A 21,047-nucleotide genomic window follows, 5' to 3' on the forward strand; every position below is an offset into this window, starting at 1 on the left:
TGTCTGCCTCTCTAAGGGTCACTGGGATTGATTTGTGTCACTGGGATTGCTTTACTTCCATTCTACCTATGTCCCACTCAACGCCGTGGGCGTGGCTGCAGAGCCTGACCATCTAAAGTAGGTGGAGATTGTCTGGTCAAGGCTGTCCAAGGAGCTGAATTCCCCTGCTGGAGCCTCTGAGCTCTCAGGGCCCATGGGCAAGGAGCTCACCTGCTCTTTGTCAGGTACGATGTTAGGTACTTTATGTACCTTGTCTCATAGCATCTTTAGAACAGCCCCATGAGATGGTGTATTACTTAGAAGACAGGCTTGGCTACAGCAACACAGCCTCCAGAAGAGCTGTGGTCAGGGCCAGTGTGGTATGTAGACAGCACTGATAACCCTGGCTCCTTCTACCATGCACCTCTGCCACCCTCGACATGTGGTTCCACCTCATGATGGAACCTCCAGCTCCAGCTGCCGTGCTCACTTTTTCCCCAGCAGGAAGGATGGAAGGGGAGGGGAGGACAGGCCCTCTCTCTTTCAGAGCATGACCCCGAAAGTTGCTTATAGCGTGTTCATTCACATACTGTTCTCTAGAACCTAGTCCTGTGGCCGTATCAACTATGAGGGACGCTAGTAAATGTCATCTTTGGTCGGGAAGTCATTTTTTCCAGCGAAACTGAAGGGTTCTGTTACAGAGGAAGAAAGAAAGAATGGATGTTAGCTATTAGTCAGCAGTCTTTTCCATAAATGGGCACCATAGTTACCCGTTGCTACCTAACAAGCCATCCTGGAGCTTTGTGATTTAAAACAGCCACCACCATTTATTATCATTCACTGTTCTGTGAAGTTTTTTTCCTTTTAAATAGGCTATTTTTTTTAGAGCCGTTTTAGGTTCACAGCAAAACTGAGCAGGAAATAACAGAGAGCTTCCATACACTTGGTGCCCCCACAGAAGCACAGCCTCCCCGACTATCAGCATCCGGCACCAGAGTTGTACATTTGTTACAGCTGATGAACCAGTATTGATACCTCATTATCACCCAAAGTCTGTAGTTGGCAGTAGGGTTGGTTCTTGGTGGTGTTCATTCTGGGGACTTTCAGAAATGTAAATTATGTGTATCCATCATACATGGATAGTATCCTAAGTGTAGTTTCACTGCCCTAAAGATCCTCTGTGCTCTGTCTGTTCATCCCTCCCTCCCCTTTAATCCCTGGCAACCACTTCATCTTTTTACCGTCTCCACAGTTCTACCTTTTTCAAAGTGTCACGTGGTTGGAATCGTACAGTATGTAGCCTTTTCAGATTGGCTTCTTTCACTTAATAGGCATTTAAGGTTCCTCCATGACTTTTCAGGGCTTGATAATTTATTTCTTTTTCGTGATAAACAATATTCCATTGTCTGAATGTACCACAGTTTATTCATTCACTTACTTAAAGGCGTCTTGGTTGGCAATTATGAATAAAACTCCTGTAAACATCCATGTGAAGGTTTTTGTATGGACATAAGTTCTCAGCTCCTTTGAGTAAATATCAAGGAGCAGTGACTGGGTTGTATGGTAAAAGTATGTTTATTTTTGTAAGAAACTGCCAATTTTCTTCCAAAGTGGCTATATCATTTTGCATTCCCACCAGCAATGGGTTGTAAACATCCTTGTAAACATTTAGGGTTGTCAGTGTTTTGGATTTTGGCTATTCCGAGAGGTATCTCATTATTTAAATTTGCATTCCCCTGATGACGTATGTTGTGGAGAGTATGTTCACACGCTTATCTGCCATCTGTATATTTCTTTGGTGAGCTGTCAGTTCAGGTCTTTTGCTCTGGTTTGTCTTCTCATTCTCTTGACAATGTTTTTCATGGAGCAAATGTTTTTAATTTTAATATGTCCAGCTTATCAATTCTTTCTTTCATGGATTATGCCTTTAGTGTTGTATCTAAAAAGTGATTTCCACATCCAAGGTCATCTCGGTTTTCTCCAGTGTTATCTTCTAGGAGTTTTATAGTTTTGCGTTTAGGTCTGTGATACCCATTTGTGAGCCATTTGTTCGGGTGTGGATTCTTTTTTATTTTTTTGTAAGTGGATGTCCATTTGTTCCAGCACCATTTGTTGAAGAGACTGTCTTTACTCCATTGTATTACCTTTGCTCATTTGTTCAAGATTGGTTGAGTATATTTATGTGGGTCTATTTCTGGGCTGTCTGTTCTGTTGTGTGGATCTCTTTGTTCTTTTACCAACGTCACACTCTCTTGCATACCATAGGTTTATAGCAAGTCTTAAACTTGGATGGGATAGAATCGATTGTCTGACTTTTTCTCCTTTAAAATTGTGTTGTCCATTCTGGGTCTTTTGCCTCTTCCTATAAACTTTAGAATCAGTTTGTTGAAATCTATGAAATAACTTGCTAGGATTTTGATTTGGGTTGCACTGAACATGTACATCAAGTATGGAAGGACTGATATCTTGACAATATTGAGTCTTCCTGTCCATGAGCATGGACTAGATCTCCATTTATTTAGTTCTTCTTTGATTTCTTTCTTCAGAGATTTGTTGTTTTCCTCATATATCTAATATATACATATCTTATTAGATTTGTACCTACATATTTCATTTTGGGGGGTGCTATTGTTTTTAACTTCATATTCTACTTGTTCATTGCTGAGATATAGTAAAGCATCTGGCTTGTATCCTGTAACCTTGCTGTAATTGCTTATGAGTTCCAGGAGCTTTTTGGTTGATTGTTTGGTTTCTCTAGATAGACAGTCATGTTATCTGCATACAAAGACAGTTTGATTTCTTCTTTCCCATTCTATACACCTTTTATTTTATTTTCTTGTTATATTAGCTAGGATTTCTAATACAGTGTCAAAAGGGAATAGTGAGAGGGAACATCCTTGCCTTTTTCCTGATCTAACTGGGAAAGGCTCTAGTTACTCACCAGGAGAACGAGAAGACAAGTATGGCGGCTGCAGGTTTTTGTAGATGCTCTTTACCCAGTTGAGGAAGTTCTAGTTTGCTGGGAGTTTAAGTCATAAATGGGTGTTGGATTTTTCTCAAATGCTTTTTGTGCGTCTACTGGTATGATCCTGTGATTTTCCTTTAGCCTGTTGATGTGTTGGATTAGACTGATTGGTTTTCATGTTCTGTGAGATGTTGTTTTTAACAAATCTGGATTGGGCTCAGTGGGACAGTTCTTTGTGTGTTGTTAGCTGGGCTGCAATCATCTGGTGGCACAGCTGGGCTGAAACATCCAAGATGGTGCACTCAGATGATGATCAGCCAAGAGCTCAGCTAGGGGCTGTCAACTGGGATGCCGTGGTTTTCTGTACGTGCCTCTCCACATGGCTTTCAAGAAGGAGTGTTGCATGTGTGCAAAAACATAAACTCTTGAAGCTCAACCTGGGAGATTGTATGGGTCACTTCTGCCTCATTTATTGGTCAAAACAGGTCACAGGGCCAGTCCACATTCAACAGAAGGAAAGACTATGGCTTTTTATGGCTAGAACAGCATACACAGGGAGAGAATGAATTGTTGGTGGCCATTTTCGGAGTCTCTTTACCAACAATGGGTGTTACACATCTCTACCCAGATGAGGATACTGAAGTTGAAAAATATAACTTGTCCAAGGCCACACATCTAATACATAATAGAGTGGGTTTGTCCAACTCTAGACCCAATATTTTTGTTCTATTCTGCCACTTGTATTTATTGATAATTTAGTTTCCTAAAGCAGCTTGTTTAAAGGGGAAGCCCTTTTATCTGATCTACTATAAAACTTCAAACCTGAAAATTTTATCCCACTGGAATAGAATTTTTCCTTTCTGTGTGGTGAAAGCTGCTGGATGGAGGTGGGAGGGGGTGCTTCTATGGAGACTACAAAACTTGTCTCTCCCTCAGTGGATCCAGAGGCTGTCATCCTGTTTGACTTATTACTGACCACGCTGGTCGGTTATTACCCACAAGCCTGGAACTTCTGTCCTTCCCGCTTTTCCTTTTAGCATCAGTGCCAGAGTGTTTGGCCACTCGCAAGAAAGGTCTTCTTTCTCTAATGCTTTTGCCTGTTCAGCCCGTGGAAGCCAGATCCCCCTTGCCTTGCCAAAGTATGTTCCGTGGTGCAGTTGAGCTTCTTGGCTCCGTGTCTCACTGTCTATTTCAGGAAAAAGTGCTACTTAACCCACATTATGGAATTAGGTCTACTGGGAACAACTGTCTCTTCTGTGAACTTTTCTGGAGTATTTGTTTCTGAAGCAAATATAGGGCCTAAAATACCAGAGGCTCAAAACTTATTTGTTAAGTGAAATGCCACCGGTGGGCATTTACATGGCTGCTTTCTGTGTGTGTGTGTGTGGGGGGGGGGTGGCGCTAGGTAATTAGGTTTATTTATTTATTTATTCTTGAAGGAGGTTCTGGGGATTGAACCCAGGACGTTGTGCATGCTAAGCATGTGCTCTACCACTTGAGCTATACTCTCCCTCTCCTCAGCAGAGTGATTTTTAACAGCCTTAGTCAAATGGTATCTGGTGGTAAATCCACAGCAAGGACTGAACAGAACACCCCTTCTTCCCAACTCTACCAAGAGTCTACGTGGAGCATCTCAAGGTCATATAGAAATGCCTGTGGGGAGGGTGGTGGTGGTGATGGTGATCTACGTTTGGTGACCCCTTCCCTGGTATTCTGCAGTACTGTGGCTAATCCAGATCTACAGCATTAAGTTTGTGCCTTATGGTTTAGAAGATGTACAGACACTTCCATGTGTCTCTGATTGCGCTTAACCTGAGGAAAGATACAATGTGCCATGCAGTAACATTGAAAGAATGAATGCTTCTGCCTGAAAGAGGGCCATGTATTTTTGTTGTTCATATCAGCTTAATGCAATTCTGGGGATGCGGACATTGAATTCTCATCAGTGAAAACCGCTGGTGATAGGAGGTCACCTGGAAAAGCTTCTGGAAGGGGAAGTCCTAGACTGATGTTTCAGTTTACTACCTGCTGGTTTATATTCAAATTTTCTATTTCTTCTTATACCTGTTTTGACGTTTTCTAGCTTTTGAGGGCTCTATGCATTTTATGGAGGTTTGCAACTTGTTTAGTATATTGTGGTTCATAATACTCATTAAAAAGTTATTGTTTCTCTAGTTGTCATTTTGTTCATTGTGTACTTTGTTTATTTACATCTTCTCCTTCATTCCCTCCCTCACTTCCTCTCTTATTCTGCTCCTTTCCTCCTTTATTTTTTTCTTTGATCAATTGTGCTACAGATCTAATTAATCTTTTCGGCTTTGGCTTTGTTAGATTTTTCAATTGTTTCTTTTTATTCTCCAATTCATGGCTTTCTGCCCTTATCTTATTATTCCCTTCCTTATTGTTTTGGTCTACTCTGTTCCTTTTCATTCCAACTTTGGGAGCTGAATGCTGAGCTCATTTATTTTGTGAGGAATCTATTTGTACTGTCGTGTTGTATCTGATTGTTTTTCTCAGACTGAATTTCCAGAAGAGGAATTATAGAGTCAAACCACATGAATGTTTTTAAGGTTGTTGATAGATATACCCAGACCTTGCTCCAAGAAGGCTGTGCCAAGTCACACTTCTTCTTTTGGAGGATGTACATCGTACTGTAGTCTCAGGAAGTTGAGCCTTCATTCTTCAGTCCATCTCCTGTGTATTTGGTATATGACATGAAGGGAAGAGTTAAATTTTTTTTCCCAAATAGATAACCAAACACTGTTTAATAAGTTTTTCTTTCCTTATTGCATTAGGATGCAATCTTGACCATATGCTAAATTCTCATGTCTACTAAATATTTATGTACATACACATCCACACACTGAGGGAGCTGTCTTTTCTGTTTCATTGATTTTGATTTCTCAATCCCTGTATCAGTACTGTGCTGTTTTAATTATTTTTGGTTTTTAAATGTCTTAATATCTGGTGGAGTAAATTACCACTCCTTGTTCTTTATTTTTGTTCTATTCTTAGCTATTCTTATTGGTTTATTCTTCCAGATACATGTTTGAAATCGGCAAGTTCTGAAAAGCTTCATTAGAGTTTTAATTAAAATTACAGCAAACCTAAAACTTAATTTGTAAATAATTAACAATCTTACAATATTGTATCTTTCTATCCAAGAGTGTGGTATTTTTTTTCTCAAGGCTTCTGTTACTTCCCTTCCTAAAGGTTCATGGTGGTCTTCATAGTAGCCCTGTTAAAATTCCTATTAAGATGATTTCTAAGCCTTTTTTTTCCATTTTATAATTGGGATACTTTCCAGGTATATTTTCTATAATTTCTAGCTGATTATTTCTGGTCTATAGTAAAGATGTTTATTTTGGTTTATATATTTTATGTTGCAACAATTACTGAATTCTCCTAGTGTTCCATTGACTTTTATCGTCTGATTCCCTTTTTGTATTTAGATAATATCATCCACACATAATGATAATAGTTTTGCTTCATCTATTATTACTTAGCCAGGATGTCTAGTAGTTGGAGAAGAATGCTATCCTTACTTTAATTCTAATTTTAATGGAAATTGTTTTTGCCGTTAGTGAAAAGCTGAATAAGCTTTGCTTTAAAAAAAAAATCATGTTAAAGGAATACTTTTGGCTCCCTTTTCCTAAAATGTTAAAATCAGAAATACATGTTGAATTTTACCCATTTTTAAAGTACCTATTCAAATGGTTACATGGTTTTCCTTTCTCAACGTATTGATACATTTTAAAGTTATCATTTTCCCAGTAAGGTTTACGTGGATTCCTACAACAAACCTACTGTGACTATGGTATTTTTAAATACACTGCTTGTTTCCACATTAAAAAAAGTGGTAATTTCTAAGTGAAATTGGTTGGCCTGTAGTTTTATTGTTTCATCCACAGATTTCAACATCAGCATTCTGTTAACTTTGTGAAATTTCTTTCTTTTTTTCCCTTGTATTATGGAACTGTGTGAATGGTATACGAAATGTCAGCATTAAAGTTTGACATCATTGATTTGTAAGTTTAGCCAGTCTCTTTGGATGTAGATTCATTGAAAACTTTTCAGAATATTTCAGGATTATTGGTATATTTAGGTTTCCTTCTTAAGTCAGTGTGAGTAATTTACATTTTTCGATCTCATTGAAATTTTCAAATGTGTTAATGTCCAGTTATATATCATGTTCTTAAAATGTGTTGAATTCCATGTATGTCTCGTTACTCTTTTTAGGAAATTTACCAAAGGTTTTGTCTATTTGGTAGGTTTATTCTTTTTTTTGAAGAACAAGCTCTTGGATTTATTTATAAATTCCACCATTTTTCTCTTCTCTGTGAAGATTACTTTCTAATGAGCAGCAACTAACCTAGATCCCTTTGTCTTTATGGAACCCAGGCTCACCTTTCATGGAGTAGCTATCTTCCTGACAAGTTGCATGTTAGTAATATTTTTATAAAAGGAATGGGGCTTTCCATTGATTTTTTTTTATTTCATAGACATTTTATTTTCATTTCTTTAATCTTCAGTGACTAGTAGTTAATATTTCTCTAAATAAACACTGTGACACCAGGGAGACCTGACATTTAAGCAAATATGGAGCAAATTATTTGAATTGCTGCCTCCAATTTCTTTGTTGTTGTTGTTTTTAATATAATACATGTTCTTAAAGTGGATGCGGATAGAGTTGAACATATTCACCTTTTGCCTTTTGTTTTTTCCTTTCCAGGCCTGTTCTTACCAGTTTTCACTAATCCCCGCTTATGAGAAAAGGCTGTGGCTGCTCATTTATAGATTCAATCTTTTATGTTGTTCACGCAACATGCTAATCTCTCGTGAGGGATGGGCTTTGTCAGCCTGGAGGTAATTTTTCCCCCTTGCTTTTGTGATGAGAGGAATTTGGTTGCAAGATGGCTGGTAACTTATCTGGGGGGCCCAGTCCAGGGTGAGAAGTAAAGGCTGCCGGTCCTGTGTTTGAACAGGTGACCTTGCCCTTGGAACCAGGTGAGTTTGCTGCCCGCGGACAGGGCTGCTAGGAACCCTTCAGTTAGTACAGCCTTGTGAAAGGACCCACAAGTGAAGGAGTAGGAAACAGACCAACAAACTGGCTTCCCTGATGCTGAAACCGCTGATTCATTCTAAGACCTCCTGCAACGTGCGTCTCCCTTACTGCTCTTGTGCGAAACAACCCCAAACGTTACACTGTGCTCTCCCCTCCCCATACATTCCTTACTGAGAACAGCTTTAACCCAGAGGCTCTGCTCCAGGAAGGAGGTAACCGGCTGATAATCTCAGAAGAATGGACAGACCCTCCAGAGTTCCTCTGTGAGGCCAGGAGGATCCATCGAAGTTAGGAGCAACGTAGCACCCTGTAAAACACCCTGATTGTTAATCCTCTTTTCTGTTCCATCCAGTTTTTCTATTAAACCTTAAGACCCCAACACCAAGATGGATTCAGAGTCCCTAAGGCATGAGTCTGCTGTGACTCCCCTTTGCCTGGCAAAGCCATAAAGCTGTTCTTTTCTGATTCTCCCCAAACTCGGCCTCCAACTCTCCACCTGGCTATTGGGGTGCAGAGGCCGGTTTTGTGGCAGCAGACGCCTAGGCCCTGCAAGAGGTGAGGTCTAGACAGCCTGCCTTGCTGGCCAGCATTAACAGTGGGTGTGGTGTTATAGCTGAGGCTTGAGTGTGCTGTTTGGCAGGGCTTCATGTTACATTTGAACCTTGTTTCCCTTGGTACCTTTGGCCAGTGTCATGGGAAACCATTGAGTTGCTGCCTTCCTACTGGGATTCCAAGTCCCTTGGCCCACCCCTTCCTTCCTCTCAGGTTTGCCCTGGGATTTTCTTCTGTGTTGACATTCCTCAAGGGAGAAGAGTGTTGGCTTCCAGAGAGAGTCTGCTTTCTTAATGCCTGTAGTACCCCCCCCCCCCCGCCCCAGTGACTTGGAAAGGGCCTGGGCCAGAGGGCATCTGAAGGCAACTGTCAGTGTCAGACTCCATCGCTGCTGCTCCTCGTGCCGCTCACTCCCCCAGCCAGTGCTCCGTGTTGAATCAAACACAAGAACCCTCACAGAGCTTATGTGATGGCTTTCTCTTTGCTGGAGAGTTTCCATCTCAGTCTGGGGCTTCTGCTTCTTTGGAAGCCCTACCAGGATTCCCGTGCAAACCCCGTGCCTGGTAGCCTGCCTTGATAGACCCCAGATTCCTAAGGAGTCAGATGAGCAGCTCTCTTAGGGAGATCTGAAGGTCATTTATGTCATACATCGCTTTGCATCCTGTTTACGTATGTGATTTGCTTTTGCTTGGGCTATTTCTAAACTGCTTTTTCATTCCCTGGGTGGGAACTGGGAGAGGGGAGAGAAGGAGCCCACACACTCATGGGAAAATCGGCACCTGATCATGCCTCTTGTATACAGTCATCTACACGTGCATCGTGGAGAGTTGCTTGCTATTAAATTCTCTTATCTTTAGAAGCCCATCTTTTCTGCTTCCTTCCCCTACTCATTTACTACCAGTCTGCTGTACCCACTGGCTTCCCAGAGAAATGAAGAATCAGTGGGAGCTGATTGGAATTTTTTAGATGCATAGAAACAGCAGGATAGTTAAGCCACGATTGGGTGTGCTAGTCCCCAGCAATGGCTTGTATCAAACAAGGGTGTGTGTGTGTGTGTGTGTCCCTCCCCTTCCTGATTATGGCCCTGTAATTACCCCTACCCTATCCCAGAATTGATTTCCTGGCATAATGTTCCGATGGAAGGGGTAGGTTAGTTAGAGGCTTTAAGGAAATGGTTTACCACCGCAGCTCATTGGCGGCGATTAAAATGCAAATCCTCTCACTCAGTAGGTAGAATGGCGCTTTGATGTGTCCTTTTGTTGGGTGGTGGTTGGTGGGGCAGGCGGGGGAGAGGCATCAGCTGACTTGTAATGAGGGCTCATCAGCAGAAATTGCTTCCTTTCTCTGCTCTCAGGCAGTCTGGTGGAGCGCTGAATTTTGGGAAATGGAACCAGGGCACCAAGAAGAAAGGGCTGGCTCTGCCCACAGCCAGGCCTGTGTGGTGTGGAAAAATTTTTCAGGCAGAGAAACCTTCTCTCTGTTTGTAGTGTCCTCTTGCTTGAGGGTGTGTGTTATGATGAAAACTTGTCCCAAGGGTGAGGATGTGGGGTTCTCACTTAAGAAAGTATAACCAGAGAAGTTCTGAGAATCATCTCTCTTTACAGAGAGATCTGCCGTAGGCTCTCAGCTTCCATTCCCCTGGGTCAGCCAAGTTCTCCAGCAGTGCCTTTCAGCTGACTTAAGACAGTCTGAAGACAGTGATTACCAAAGTGTCACGAATGGATTTAAGTTGTCATTTAAATGTATGTCATATAGCATTTGTTTGTGTCAAGAAGTCAGACAAGGGTGATCGGTAGGACTTCTCCAAAAGGTCCTACCGATTTTGGTCTAGAGCAAGACCGTCCATTGCTGTAGCCACATGTGGCTAATGAGCTCTTGAAATGTGGCCACTCCAATGGAATACTACTCAGCCATAAAAAAGAATAAAATAATGCCATTTGCAGCAACATGGATGGACCTGGAGATTGTCCTACTAAGTGAAGTAAGCCAGAAAGAGATAGAAAAGTAACATATGGTATCACTTACATGTGGAATCTAAAAAAATGACACAAATGAACTTATTTACAAAACAAACAGACTCATAGACATAGGAAACAAACTTATGGTTGGTTACCTGGGGGGAAAGAGGAGGGTGGAGGGATAAATTGGGAGTTTGGGATTGGCAGATACTAACTACTATATATAAAATAGATAAACAACAGGGTCCTACTGTATAGCACAGGGAACTGTATTCAATACCTTGTAATAGCCTATAATGAAAAAGAATATGTATATATATGTTTAACTGAATCACTATGCTATACACTAGAAATTAATACAACGTTATGAACCGGCTATACTTCAGTTAAAAAGAAAAAGAAATTTGGCCACTTCAGTTCAAGATGTGCTGTAAGGATAATGTGTCCATGGAATTTTGAAGAATTAGTAAGAAAAAGAAACGTAAAATAACTTATTAATAATTGTTTAATATTGTTTCCATGTTGAAATAATGTTCGGATATATTGGGATGAACGAAACACACCAAAATTAATTTTACCTTAAATTAAAAAAAATTTTTTTTAAAGTGTGGCTACTCGGAACTTGATAATTATCAACGTGTCTCAGATAGTTCAATTGGGCAGCACCAGGCAGGATTTCATCTTAATTCTCCTTTTTCCCCACTAGAGGGAGCTGTGTCCTAACTTCGGGGTGTCTTCGTGCTTAGGCGGTAAACTTCATTGCTTTGGAATGTGCCCTTTTACAAAAGACGGAAAGAACTCAAGTTTTTGCTTTGTTTCAGTTCTGCATAATTCTAATGTTTCTGGAGCTTGCACTTTGTAGGAAAGTGAAGCCAAAATGGTAGAGGCAAGAAGCAGAGAGATTTTCTACCCTCTTTTTGTTAAGAGTTCAGACAGACCTGTTACTTGGTTGGATTGTAGTAGCTTGCTGTTCGTGGGCTGTTCCCTTGGGACTTGAGTCTGTGTACAGCACGCACACACACACACACACACACACACACACACACACACACACACACACACACACACACAATGTGGCAGGTGTGCACCTGCAGCAGAAGGGACCAGGGCATTCACACACGACCACAACACCTCCTAGACTGTATGGAATTCAGTGTAAGTGTGTCCCCGAGTTGTGCCTTGGGCCCCAGGACTCTGTGCCCTTCCCTTTCTGTTTCTCCTGGGGGCAGTGTTGCCTGTGGTTGGAGGCTGTGGCTGCTGTTTGCATCTGGTGTGTGTCAATCTGCCCCTTGATCCTAGTCTGAAGCCAGCATCGGTTCATGATTATGTTTTAGTGACGCACTCTCTCCTGGTTTTCCTTTGAGCTTTCTGGGTAGCTCCTTTGTGGTCTTCTGTGTTTCTTGTAGGTTTGTTGGTCCGATAAGCAATGGATTTTTCTTTTCTTGTCTGTGCCTTTTGGGGTGGTCTCAGCCATTCTGGACTTCATCATTAACCCTTTATTGGGGACTCTTAAGTCTTTACCTCCAACTTCAGCACTCTTTTGAGCTCTGTCCATGCCCATCCAGCTTCCTGTTAGACCTCACATAGACACTCCAAACTCCTTACTCGCCACAGCGCTCCTTACCTCACCCAGCGTGCAGGAAGTCCCAGGAGGGCGAGAGCCATGCCAGCTACTCCTTTCCTAGTATTTCATGTCATGCCTGGTTATTGTTCACCCCTCAGAAGTATTTGCAGTCAAATGCTCTACCATTTAAGAAGTACTTGAATGAAGACTTTTAATATTTTTCTTGTTTTAAACTACTTGTATTGCTTACTTATAAACACACGCATGACCATTATACAGTTCAATACATCATCTTATTATCATGTACCATCTCTTGGGGTTATGACCATCATCATTTGGTGGCATGGTTTGTTTAAAAATTTTTTTCACTATCTGTACAAAAGTGGGGCATTTGCCCTATTCCTCCTGTGATTCGTGTGTTGGAAGCTTTCTCTCTTGATCCCTCTCTTTTTGTGACCCTTATTACAGCGTAAAGGGACATTTCCATCAGCCTCACCATGTATTTCCAGGAACTTAGGTCACAGAAATCAAAGAAAGTGACATGTTTCCATGCATGTAGCTCAGTCCACAAGCGGCTTTCCCAGGACGTATTCCAGCTTCTTTTAGTGTCTTTCCTATCAAACCAACTCAGTTTTATTTAGATTTGTGACTAATGGACACTGTTTTTCTTGTCAGAACACGAAGAGGAACTGGACCAAGAATTTGACCTGGAGACGGACACGTTATTTGGAGGATTAAAGAAGGTACAAAGTGGATAAATGATAAACCTTTTCAGTTTTCAAACCTGGTTTCCATACTTTGCATCATTTTTGTGTTTGGCATGGACTCAGGCTTAGTATTCAGCAACGACTGGACATTCAGTACCTTTCTTGTTGTAAAGGCCCGTCGTGTGGAGTAAAGTGTTCCCCCTGTTCTTTCTTGATCTTGTCCCATGTCCTCTGCAGACACCGGAGGTCTGGATCAGTAACCTTATCAGTTCATACACATTTCCCTTTTGCAAAGTTTTAGAAGCTCCTTCCTGACGTAGCCGTATCTGTTGGAGTCCAGTGTGACTCCGGAACACTCCCTATCCCCACTGCTGGCAACCAGAGGAGCTGCTTCCTTCCCGCCTCGGGTGCCGCTGCCGTCCACACCCTGCAGAGCAGGAATCCCCTCCCCTCGGCGCCCTGAGCCTGGGGTGGCAGCCGGCTGGTCATTTAGGTCATTTACCTTCCATGGCAGCTCCCTGTGCCTGCTTAGATAGCAGGCAGGTGGCCACTGTGGCTCTCCTACACGTGATGGTTAGCACTTGTGTTCTTCAGAGAATGTTGTGGCTAAGATTCCTGTGTTCATGTCGTACTTGCTACCTAACTGTGCGTCACAGAGACGCTCTTCCTTTGTATGTAATATGGAGATAATGCTCCCTAAATGGTGGACTACTGTGAAGATTAGTAAAATTACTGCATGTCGGACATCTGGCCAATAGATTGTCTACACGTATATTTTAATTTCTTACAAGTCCTGTAAGTAAGATCCCTAGGGTTTAAAAAGGGATCTATAATTCATTAGAGAGCAAAAATAATGAACATTTTTGGTGAATCACCAGTTTTTGTTAAACACTAGAATCAGGACATCACATTTATTAGAAAAACTGGTAGAGGTTTTAAATTACAGCAACAATTTCATGTAACTCCACCAAAATTCTACTTTCTTAAAATGAATTGTTTAAAGAGCAGTGGGTCCCCTCCTTCCCCCAAATGAACTGCTCTTAGCATCTCTTCAGTCTACAATGATTACTAGGTGTGTATGTCACACCACAGTCTGGGAGCAGAGGAACCGAGTACGGAGTGGGAAGGGATAACAGGACGTGTGTGGAGGTAACTGGCCCCTGACATGACACCAGAAAGAGGAAATTAGTAGGGAAAGAGCTGGTTTGAGTGAGTTCAGATTCACTGGTAGACTCCATAGGAAGGGCAAGTGGTTAGAAACATGTCCAGACCCTCCTCTTCTAGTCTGAGAGATGCTGGGCTGCTTTCCATGTTCCACCAGGACCCCTTGCCCCATGAGGCTGGGATTGCTCTCTTTCAGTTAGCCAGGACCCCATTCCAGCAACGACTTGGATGGCAGGAGGTCTGGCTTCAGCTCAGGATGCAGGGTTCAGGTCAACTCTAGTGGTAAACTGTGTATTCCTTGTTGTAGGCATTTTGCTATGTTTTAAAAATGATATCAAAACATTGTTTCTTTCTCTCTTGGCTCTCAGTGTGTAGTGTGCCAGATATATTGTAAGTTCAATCAGCTTTTGGAGACTGGCGTGGGACATAAAATAGTGCCCGTACTCCAAGTGCTGAACACCCTACCTATAAATGAACTTTGGAAGACAGTTCATTTCCAAACTGGGTACTGCCTGTACTGATATGTTCCTACTTTGAGAGCTGCAGATCTTGCTTAGAATTGAAAACTGGCTTCACTTTCCATTTTGATTTTCTAGGGTAACATGTCCCTTCTTTCCAGCTCTGACTCAGTACAGAGTCTTTCCCTGTGGGATGCTCTTCTCGGAGGCTCTGCCCATTAGACATTCCCATGAAAAATTGAATGTAAATTGAATTTTCCTTTGTTGCATCTGTTTGTGAATGTTTCTGATTTAAATAAGCCCTTTATAGGATTATTAATAAGACATGTAAGGTGGGTGGTATTGTGGCCACTGCCGCAGTGAGGAAATTTGGGAAGCTTTATGTCACAGTGGGATTTGAGTTGTAACAGGAGATAGCCCTTGGGAGTGTCTGGGATCTGATTTTTAGAAACATAGTGCTGTTTGCTCTCTTACAATGGAAGAAAATGGTGCTTTTTTTTTTTTTTTTCTTTTAGAGTCACAGTTCAGGCATTTCAGATAATACTGGATTGTTTGCCAGGGGCAAAAATGAGCAAACTCATTTTAGACTAAGAGACTTTTTGCTAAAGAGAAGCAATTGTGAGGCAGTCTGAGAAGCTGAACGAAGATCAGGCCCCAGCAAGTTTCGGAGCCGGCACAGATTTCACTGTGGAGGGGCAGGCTCAGCCCTGCTGGGTGTTGCTACTTCTAGACAAAGGGGCTTTGTCTTTGCTGACTTCCCAGCTCCCTCCACTCCATCCCGTTCAGCGGTTTGACTCCCTGCCAAGGCTCTAGAGTCCTGGGGATGTGACCTCTTCTACTCATTCTCCGTGATAGCCCCCATCCCCCACCCCGTGATGGGTCAGTGGGTGTCAACATTCAGGCCAGCCCTGCCTTCGTGGAAGAGTGCCCAAGGTGCAGATATGTGCCCTTGGAGCTCCGAGGACTTTTTCCAGTCTGAAACATCTGTCCCTCTGTCCGTCAGACCATCCATGCATCCACCTGGTGCTATTGAGCACCCCTTGTCCTCATCTTTCTGCATCTCATTACCTTGCATAGTGTGTGGGTAGTTCGGAGTCCTAGAATGTAGAGGGAAAATGATGAGTCAGGGTGGACAACCAATAGATGAAGGAAATTGAGTGTCCTTGGCGAAGATCATAGAACAGCCCCAGGGGCCATACATAGCCACAGGAGGTTCGTTGATGTCTGCTGAAAGTCTTATTTCAGCTAAAACAGAGGCCTGGTAGGTTCTGAGCATTTCCTTTGGAGGTTCTGGGAGGTGACATCAAATGCTATTCTGATCCAGATTCTAATCAGAAGAAAGATATTAGGCATGAGGAGAAGTCGTGCACTTTAGAAGGAAGCTTTTATGTTCTCTGCCCAGTCCACCCTTTAAATGTTGCTAAACCTCAGTACTACTGACATTTCAGACCTGATAATCCTCTGCTGTGGGGGAGCTGCCCTGCTCATCGTAAGGCGCTCAGCTGCATCCCTGGACTCCACCTAGTGGACGCCGGTAGCACCTGCTGCTCCCAAGTCGTGACAATCACAAAGGTCTCCAGGCGTTGCCGCACGCCCCCTAGCGGCAAAACCGCCCTTTTTGAGAACAGCCTGCCGTGATATTGAACGGCTTTGTCATGCTGACTTGCCATCTCTTTGCTCCTTTGCTCCTTCCATTGCGTCTTCCAGACTGTGCCTCGCCTCTTCCCTCTCTGGTCCTCACTCAAGCTTCACATTCAAGCCCCAGTGTCTCCTGTCACGGAAGCGTTGCCTGGACCTCTAAATTGGGCTTAGTGCCCATAGTTCCTGCCACTTCCCTGCCTCTCTTTCTCTTTTTTAAAAAATTGTGTTTATTTACTTTTTAAATTAAAGGATAGTCAGTTTAGAATGTTGTGTTAGTTTCTGGTGGACAGCATAGTGATCCCCTTATACATACATGTATGTTCCTTTTCATTATAGGCTATTACAAGGTACTGAATATAGTTCCTGGTGTTAAGCAGTAGGATCTTGTTGAGTCCACATCATTTTTTTTTTTTTCTGACTTCCTTCCACAAATACAGCTTTTAATGGATGTATTTCTGTGCCCAAGTCCATACTGAGTGCTGGGACACAGTACTGAACCAGACAGACAAGGTTCCTGTCCCAGTGTCTCCTAGTGGGGACAGACCGACAGCAAGTAAAATGAATAAACATAGTGGCCACAGATGGAGCTAAATGACATGAAGGAAATGAACAGGGTGATGTGACAGTAATGCTTTGGATCGTATCTTGTGCCCTATTATGATAAGTATATATGTGCAGTTTTACCTTGTATTATCCATCCTCCAGCAGACTGTGAGTCCCACAAGGGCAGGGCTGGGGTTTGGTCAGTCCTGTGTCTTCAGTGTAGAGTAGGTGATGATTTTATGGAATTTAACTGCAGGAGGGAGTGAATTACATGATGCCAGGTTGCAACACTGGAGTAAAAGGCATCAGTCCTGGCTCCACCTAGACAGATGTGTAGGTGACTGCTCAGTGGGGCTGTGTTTACGGCCAGAGCAGGGAGAGCCCCTATGTGGGCAAAAGCAATCACAGACTGCTAGGGGGAGGGAAGGAGGGAGGAGGCTGACCTTCAGCCGAGCTCCACAGAATGGGTAGGGTTTGGCAAGATCGTAAGTAGAGGAGATGCTCTTCCAGAGGGGCTCCCTGTCATTGGAAAGGGGATGGACGTACCAGGGAGATGGGGACTCGGGGAAGCTTCACTTAGGACAGCAAAAGGGTCCTGACCACAGACCTCCAGTTGTTGACAATGGTAGAGTTTGGAGGACTGCATCCTTAATCAGGAATCCCTCTGGGTCTTGTAATTCCTTTGGTGTAAATCCGCTTGCTTTTGCCAAGACGCCAGATGGGGGGAGCTTGGGCAGGCTTAGCTCTCAAGGGCTGCTCAGATTCCATATGCTGTGACATTTGCATCCTGTTTTGTGATCTCTGCTCTTTCAGGCTTAGAAGTGCCTCCCTCCTCGGGCTCCAGGGGCTCCCAGAGCAGTTGTGTGCTGGGAGCCTGTGTGTGGCCAGGGCTGGGGCGACCCCGATGCCTTTCTGGCTCTGGCCATCTGTCCTGGTGTTTGTGGTTCCCCTCTTTCCTCTCTCTCTCTTTTTTTTTTTTGGCTAATGTTCTTGCCCATTGTCCCAAGGAGATATAGGAAACTTTCCAGTGGCCACGTTCTTGCTTGATGTCGTAAGCTTGTTCCTAGACAGCAGGATCTGAATCATGTGATTCAGATTCAGATTCAATGACGTGAGTGAAGCTCTGTGTTGGGCTGTATTGTCATGAGATTTTTTCCCTTTTATTTCTGACTCAAGGTAGTTGACATGATGGAAAGGATACAGGTTTGGAGTTAGAGGGACTTGAGTTCAAAATGCGCATTGTTCCACTTCAGAAAATTACTTACCTCGTTGGAGCTTTAGTTTTATTTTTTGGAATATGGGAACAGGAGGTCCGAGTGTGGAGAAAGAGATGGATATAAAACACCCAACATGTACGTGCTCAGTACAGAATGGATCCCCAGTCTATGTAGTTGAGGTCATTATTTTGTCCTTTCGGGGACACTGACATCCTTGGTTTAGAGTTAAGGTTCGTGGACTTCTCGTCCCCGGCAGGGAGATAATGTTCTGCAGAGAAGCATTTAAATCTAGAAGGGGACTGATTGCTACTGAAAGGAGCTTTCAAAAGCCTAATGTGTTTTGGAGAGTTTTCCGTGTAATCAGCTTTTCAGTTCTTTCCTGAGGCCGCCTCCTCCTGTGACAGTTGGGAGATGGAGGCCTACCTGTGAATGAGACGTTCTTTCAGAAGTAGAATCAGAGGAGGGGATCTTGATCACTTGTGTCTTTGAACATGAAGAGAGAGGAGGTCATTGTCTAAAGTAAAGACACAGCCCAAGTGTTGCCTATAAAGATGCTTCCTTGTAAATTCCTCTGTTTTGTTTCAAAACAAAAACAAAAACAAAAACACCCCAGCCAGCTCCTTTTTGAATCACTTACAAATATTCATTGAGTGGCTGCTGAGTGAGAGGCGTCCAGGCAGTGTGCTGGGTGCTGGGAGGCTGTGGCCTGCTGGGCTCATCTCTGTCCTCTGTGGGACCCACTGTGGTGGGAGGGCGGTGATGATGAAACGGTGAGGTCAGTGAGGCAGCCGTCCCTGGGTAACCCAGGCCCACAGGAACGGGAGCCAAGGAACCAGAGAAGGATGGGTGAAGGGAGGAGTGTGCTGAGGACTGGATTTGAGAGAGGGGTTGTTCAGCTGGGCCGGGAGGTTGACACAGACAGACAGAGGCTGGACTATGACGGCCACTGGGTGCCATACGTGGGGTCTGGACCTTATTCAGAAGGTTCCTGAAGGCACTCAGGCCCTTGCCGTTTCTTCTGAGGACTGTCTCAGGAGCCTTGTGATCTCCCTGCCTTGCCCGCCGCTCCCCGTGCCCCTCACTCAAGATTCGTGCCTCCCTGGAGTCAACATCCTGGAATGTATAGCTCATAATGTTGCTCAGAAGCCATTCGTGGCTCCCATCTCTTACAGTGTCAAGTCCAGACTCCGAGGCTGACACTCAGCCCCATTTGGCCACTGGCCCTGCCTTGTTTTGGCCGTCTCATCTCCTGGGCGGCCCCCTGTGCTCCTGAGGAATAGGAACTCCCCGAGGATGACGAGGCCTCGATGTTTCCCACCCGTGATCCTCGCGCAGACTGGGGTTTGCTTCCCTCCTGCTCGAGGACCAGCCCCCGTGGAGCCTTCTTGGATGCCCCCTCTTTGCTCTTCCCCCCTGTTGGCATGGTTAGCATGGACTTCTTCCTCCTGTGAGCTCCATTCCCAGCAGTGTTATCCAGCAGTTCCCTGTTTTAGATGTAAGAGGACCTTTCATCTCTGCTTCCCCCAGCCTGGCACACAGCGGGCATCCAGGAGCAACTGTTGGGTTCAGGTGGACATGCCTGTCTGGTTGGGGACTCACCGTGGAGGACCGTTGGTCCCTTGGCAATGCTTGCTTTGTTGCATGTGTCTAAACTCTGGCAAGTTACGGAAGCTTAGGCCTTCCCTCATTTTCGTTACGCCATTGTTTCTCCTTCTCAAAGATGATTCCAGTGTTCCTGTCCTATCTGCCTCCCTCCATCTGATGGGAGCAGACTAATAGGCAATTTGGCTGTGCGTGTGAATTTTCAGCCTGTCCTTATTAACAGCAATTCGGATTTTATGCAGCCTTGTCCCTTCACGGAGGGGCTGCTCCGCAGAGGCAGATTCTGGTGTCCTGTGCCAGCCCCTCCAGGCAGAGAGAGTGTGGGCTGACTAGTGTCCCAATGGTAGGGGTGAGAAACCCACAGACCAGTGATGGAAGGAAGGTTCCCAAGCACACGTTGGGCTTGATTCCCTCTTGTTAACACGAAGCGCTCCTGCTCTTAACCTGTCAGTACGTTGTCTCTTGTCTAGTCTCATCCCTGCTGGATTTCCTTCCTGATAATGTAGCAGATTTGCAGTGAGGCAGAAAAAGAGCAAGGTGCTAGTGATTTCTTGGGGAGGAAAGGCAAGCGAAGAGCTCTGCCTTGTGTAAAAATAGGATCCACGATGCAAGTGGATACACATCACATTTGCTTATTAACTCAGCCACCAAGTCCCTGGCTCTGTTTTACATCTACCAGTTCACGGACGATATTATTTAGTTCATTGTAAAGGTCTGTGAAGGAGTCAGGGGATAATAAGGCGAAGTTAGAACCAAGGGTTTGGCCCTGCACAACTGAAAGATCAGATAAGTGTGTGCGTTGAGGGAGAGGAGAGAAATAGAGACTGAGAGAGAGAGGCTCCCCGTGAATACTTAGTAAAATCTTGAGGTGTTGTTTCTGAATGGGCTTGGCTGCTCACTGCTCAAAAGCCAGTAATTCGAGAGGCAAGTATCAGTAGAAAGGAAAGATGCTTTAGTCAGAAAAGCTGGCAGTCTGGGGAGAAGGCGGACTTGTGTCCCGAGACCAACTCCAAAGGCTCTGCTCGGCCATGACAGATTTTAAAGAGAAAACGGAGGGAAGAGTCTCAGTGAATCATCGTCGAGGCAGGAGGCTGGGTTCCGCATCCTTCTCCACTGCGTGAAAACTGGCTGACTCTCTTCAGATGTTATTTTTTTGCCTGTGTGATCTGCTGCAGGATTGTTAGGGGGGCTGTTGAGGGTAGAGAGCTAGTCATTCTTTAACTTCTTTTTTGTTTTTTTGACACTTTATTGTGGTATGGTTCCTGTACAGTAAACCAGACATATGTCAGATGTACACTTTAATGAATTTTGAAACCACTACCACAATCAAGATAGCTAACATTTCCATCACTCCCCAAGAGGTGCAATTTTCGAATTCCCAATTTTTCCCTTCCCACCCCCTTTATTCTTTAACTTCTTAATTCTTCATTGTTACTTCTTTTGATCTAGGAAGAGAATCATCAGGTTAGGAAAGGCATGGTGTGCGTTCAGGAGACCACAGGTCAGGAGTTAGGTTAAACTGCCTAGTGACCTCATTCCTGTAATTTAGGCTCTTTTGAGGTTAGAAGGAAACAGAGACGGGCAAACTGGAAAGGGGCAAAAGAGCTGCTTTCAGTGGTGATACAGGTTTGG

The 21,047-nt window shown here is 43.8% G+C and overlaps 1 protein-coding gene across 2 annotated transcripts in view; it reads left to right on the plus strand.

Annotated features, from left to right (window-relative positions):
- Positions 1–21,047, plus strand: part of HHAT (hedgehog acyltransferase) — a 282,454-nt gene that overhangs the window by 15,250 nt on the left and 246,157 nt on the right. For both annotated transcript variants that reach the window (XM_031438630.2, XM_010992144.3), the window contains exon 3: positions 12,759–12,826. In XM_031438630.2, coding sequence (XP_031294490.1) covers positions 12,759–12,826 — 68 coding nt within the window. The remainder of the gene's footprint in view (positions 1–12,758; positions 12,827–21,047) is intronic.

Source organism: Camelus dromedarius, chromosome 21 (assembly GCF_036321535.1).
Source record: "Camelus dromedarius isolate mCamDro1 chromosome 21, mCamDro1.pat, whole genome shotgun sequence".
In the NCBI taxonomy this organism is placed as follows: Eukaryota; Metazoa; Chordata; class Mammalia; order Artiodactyla; family Camelidae; genus Camelus; species Camelus dromedarius.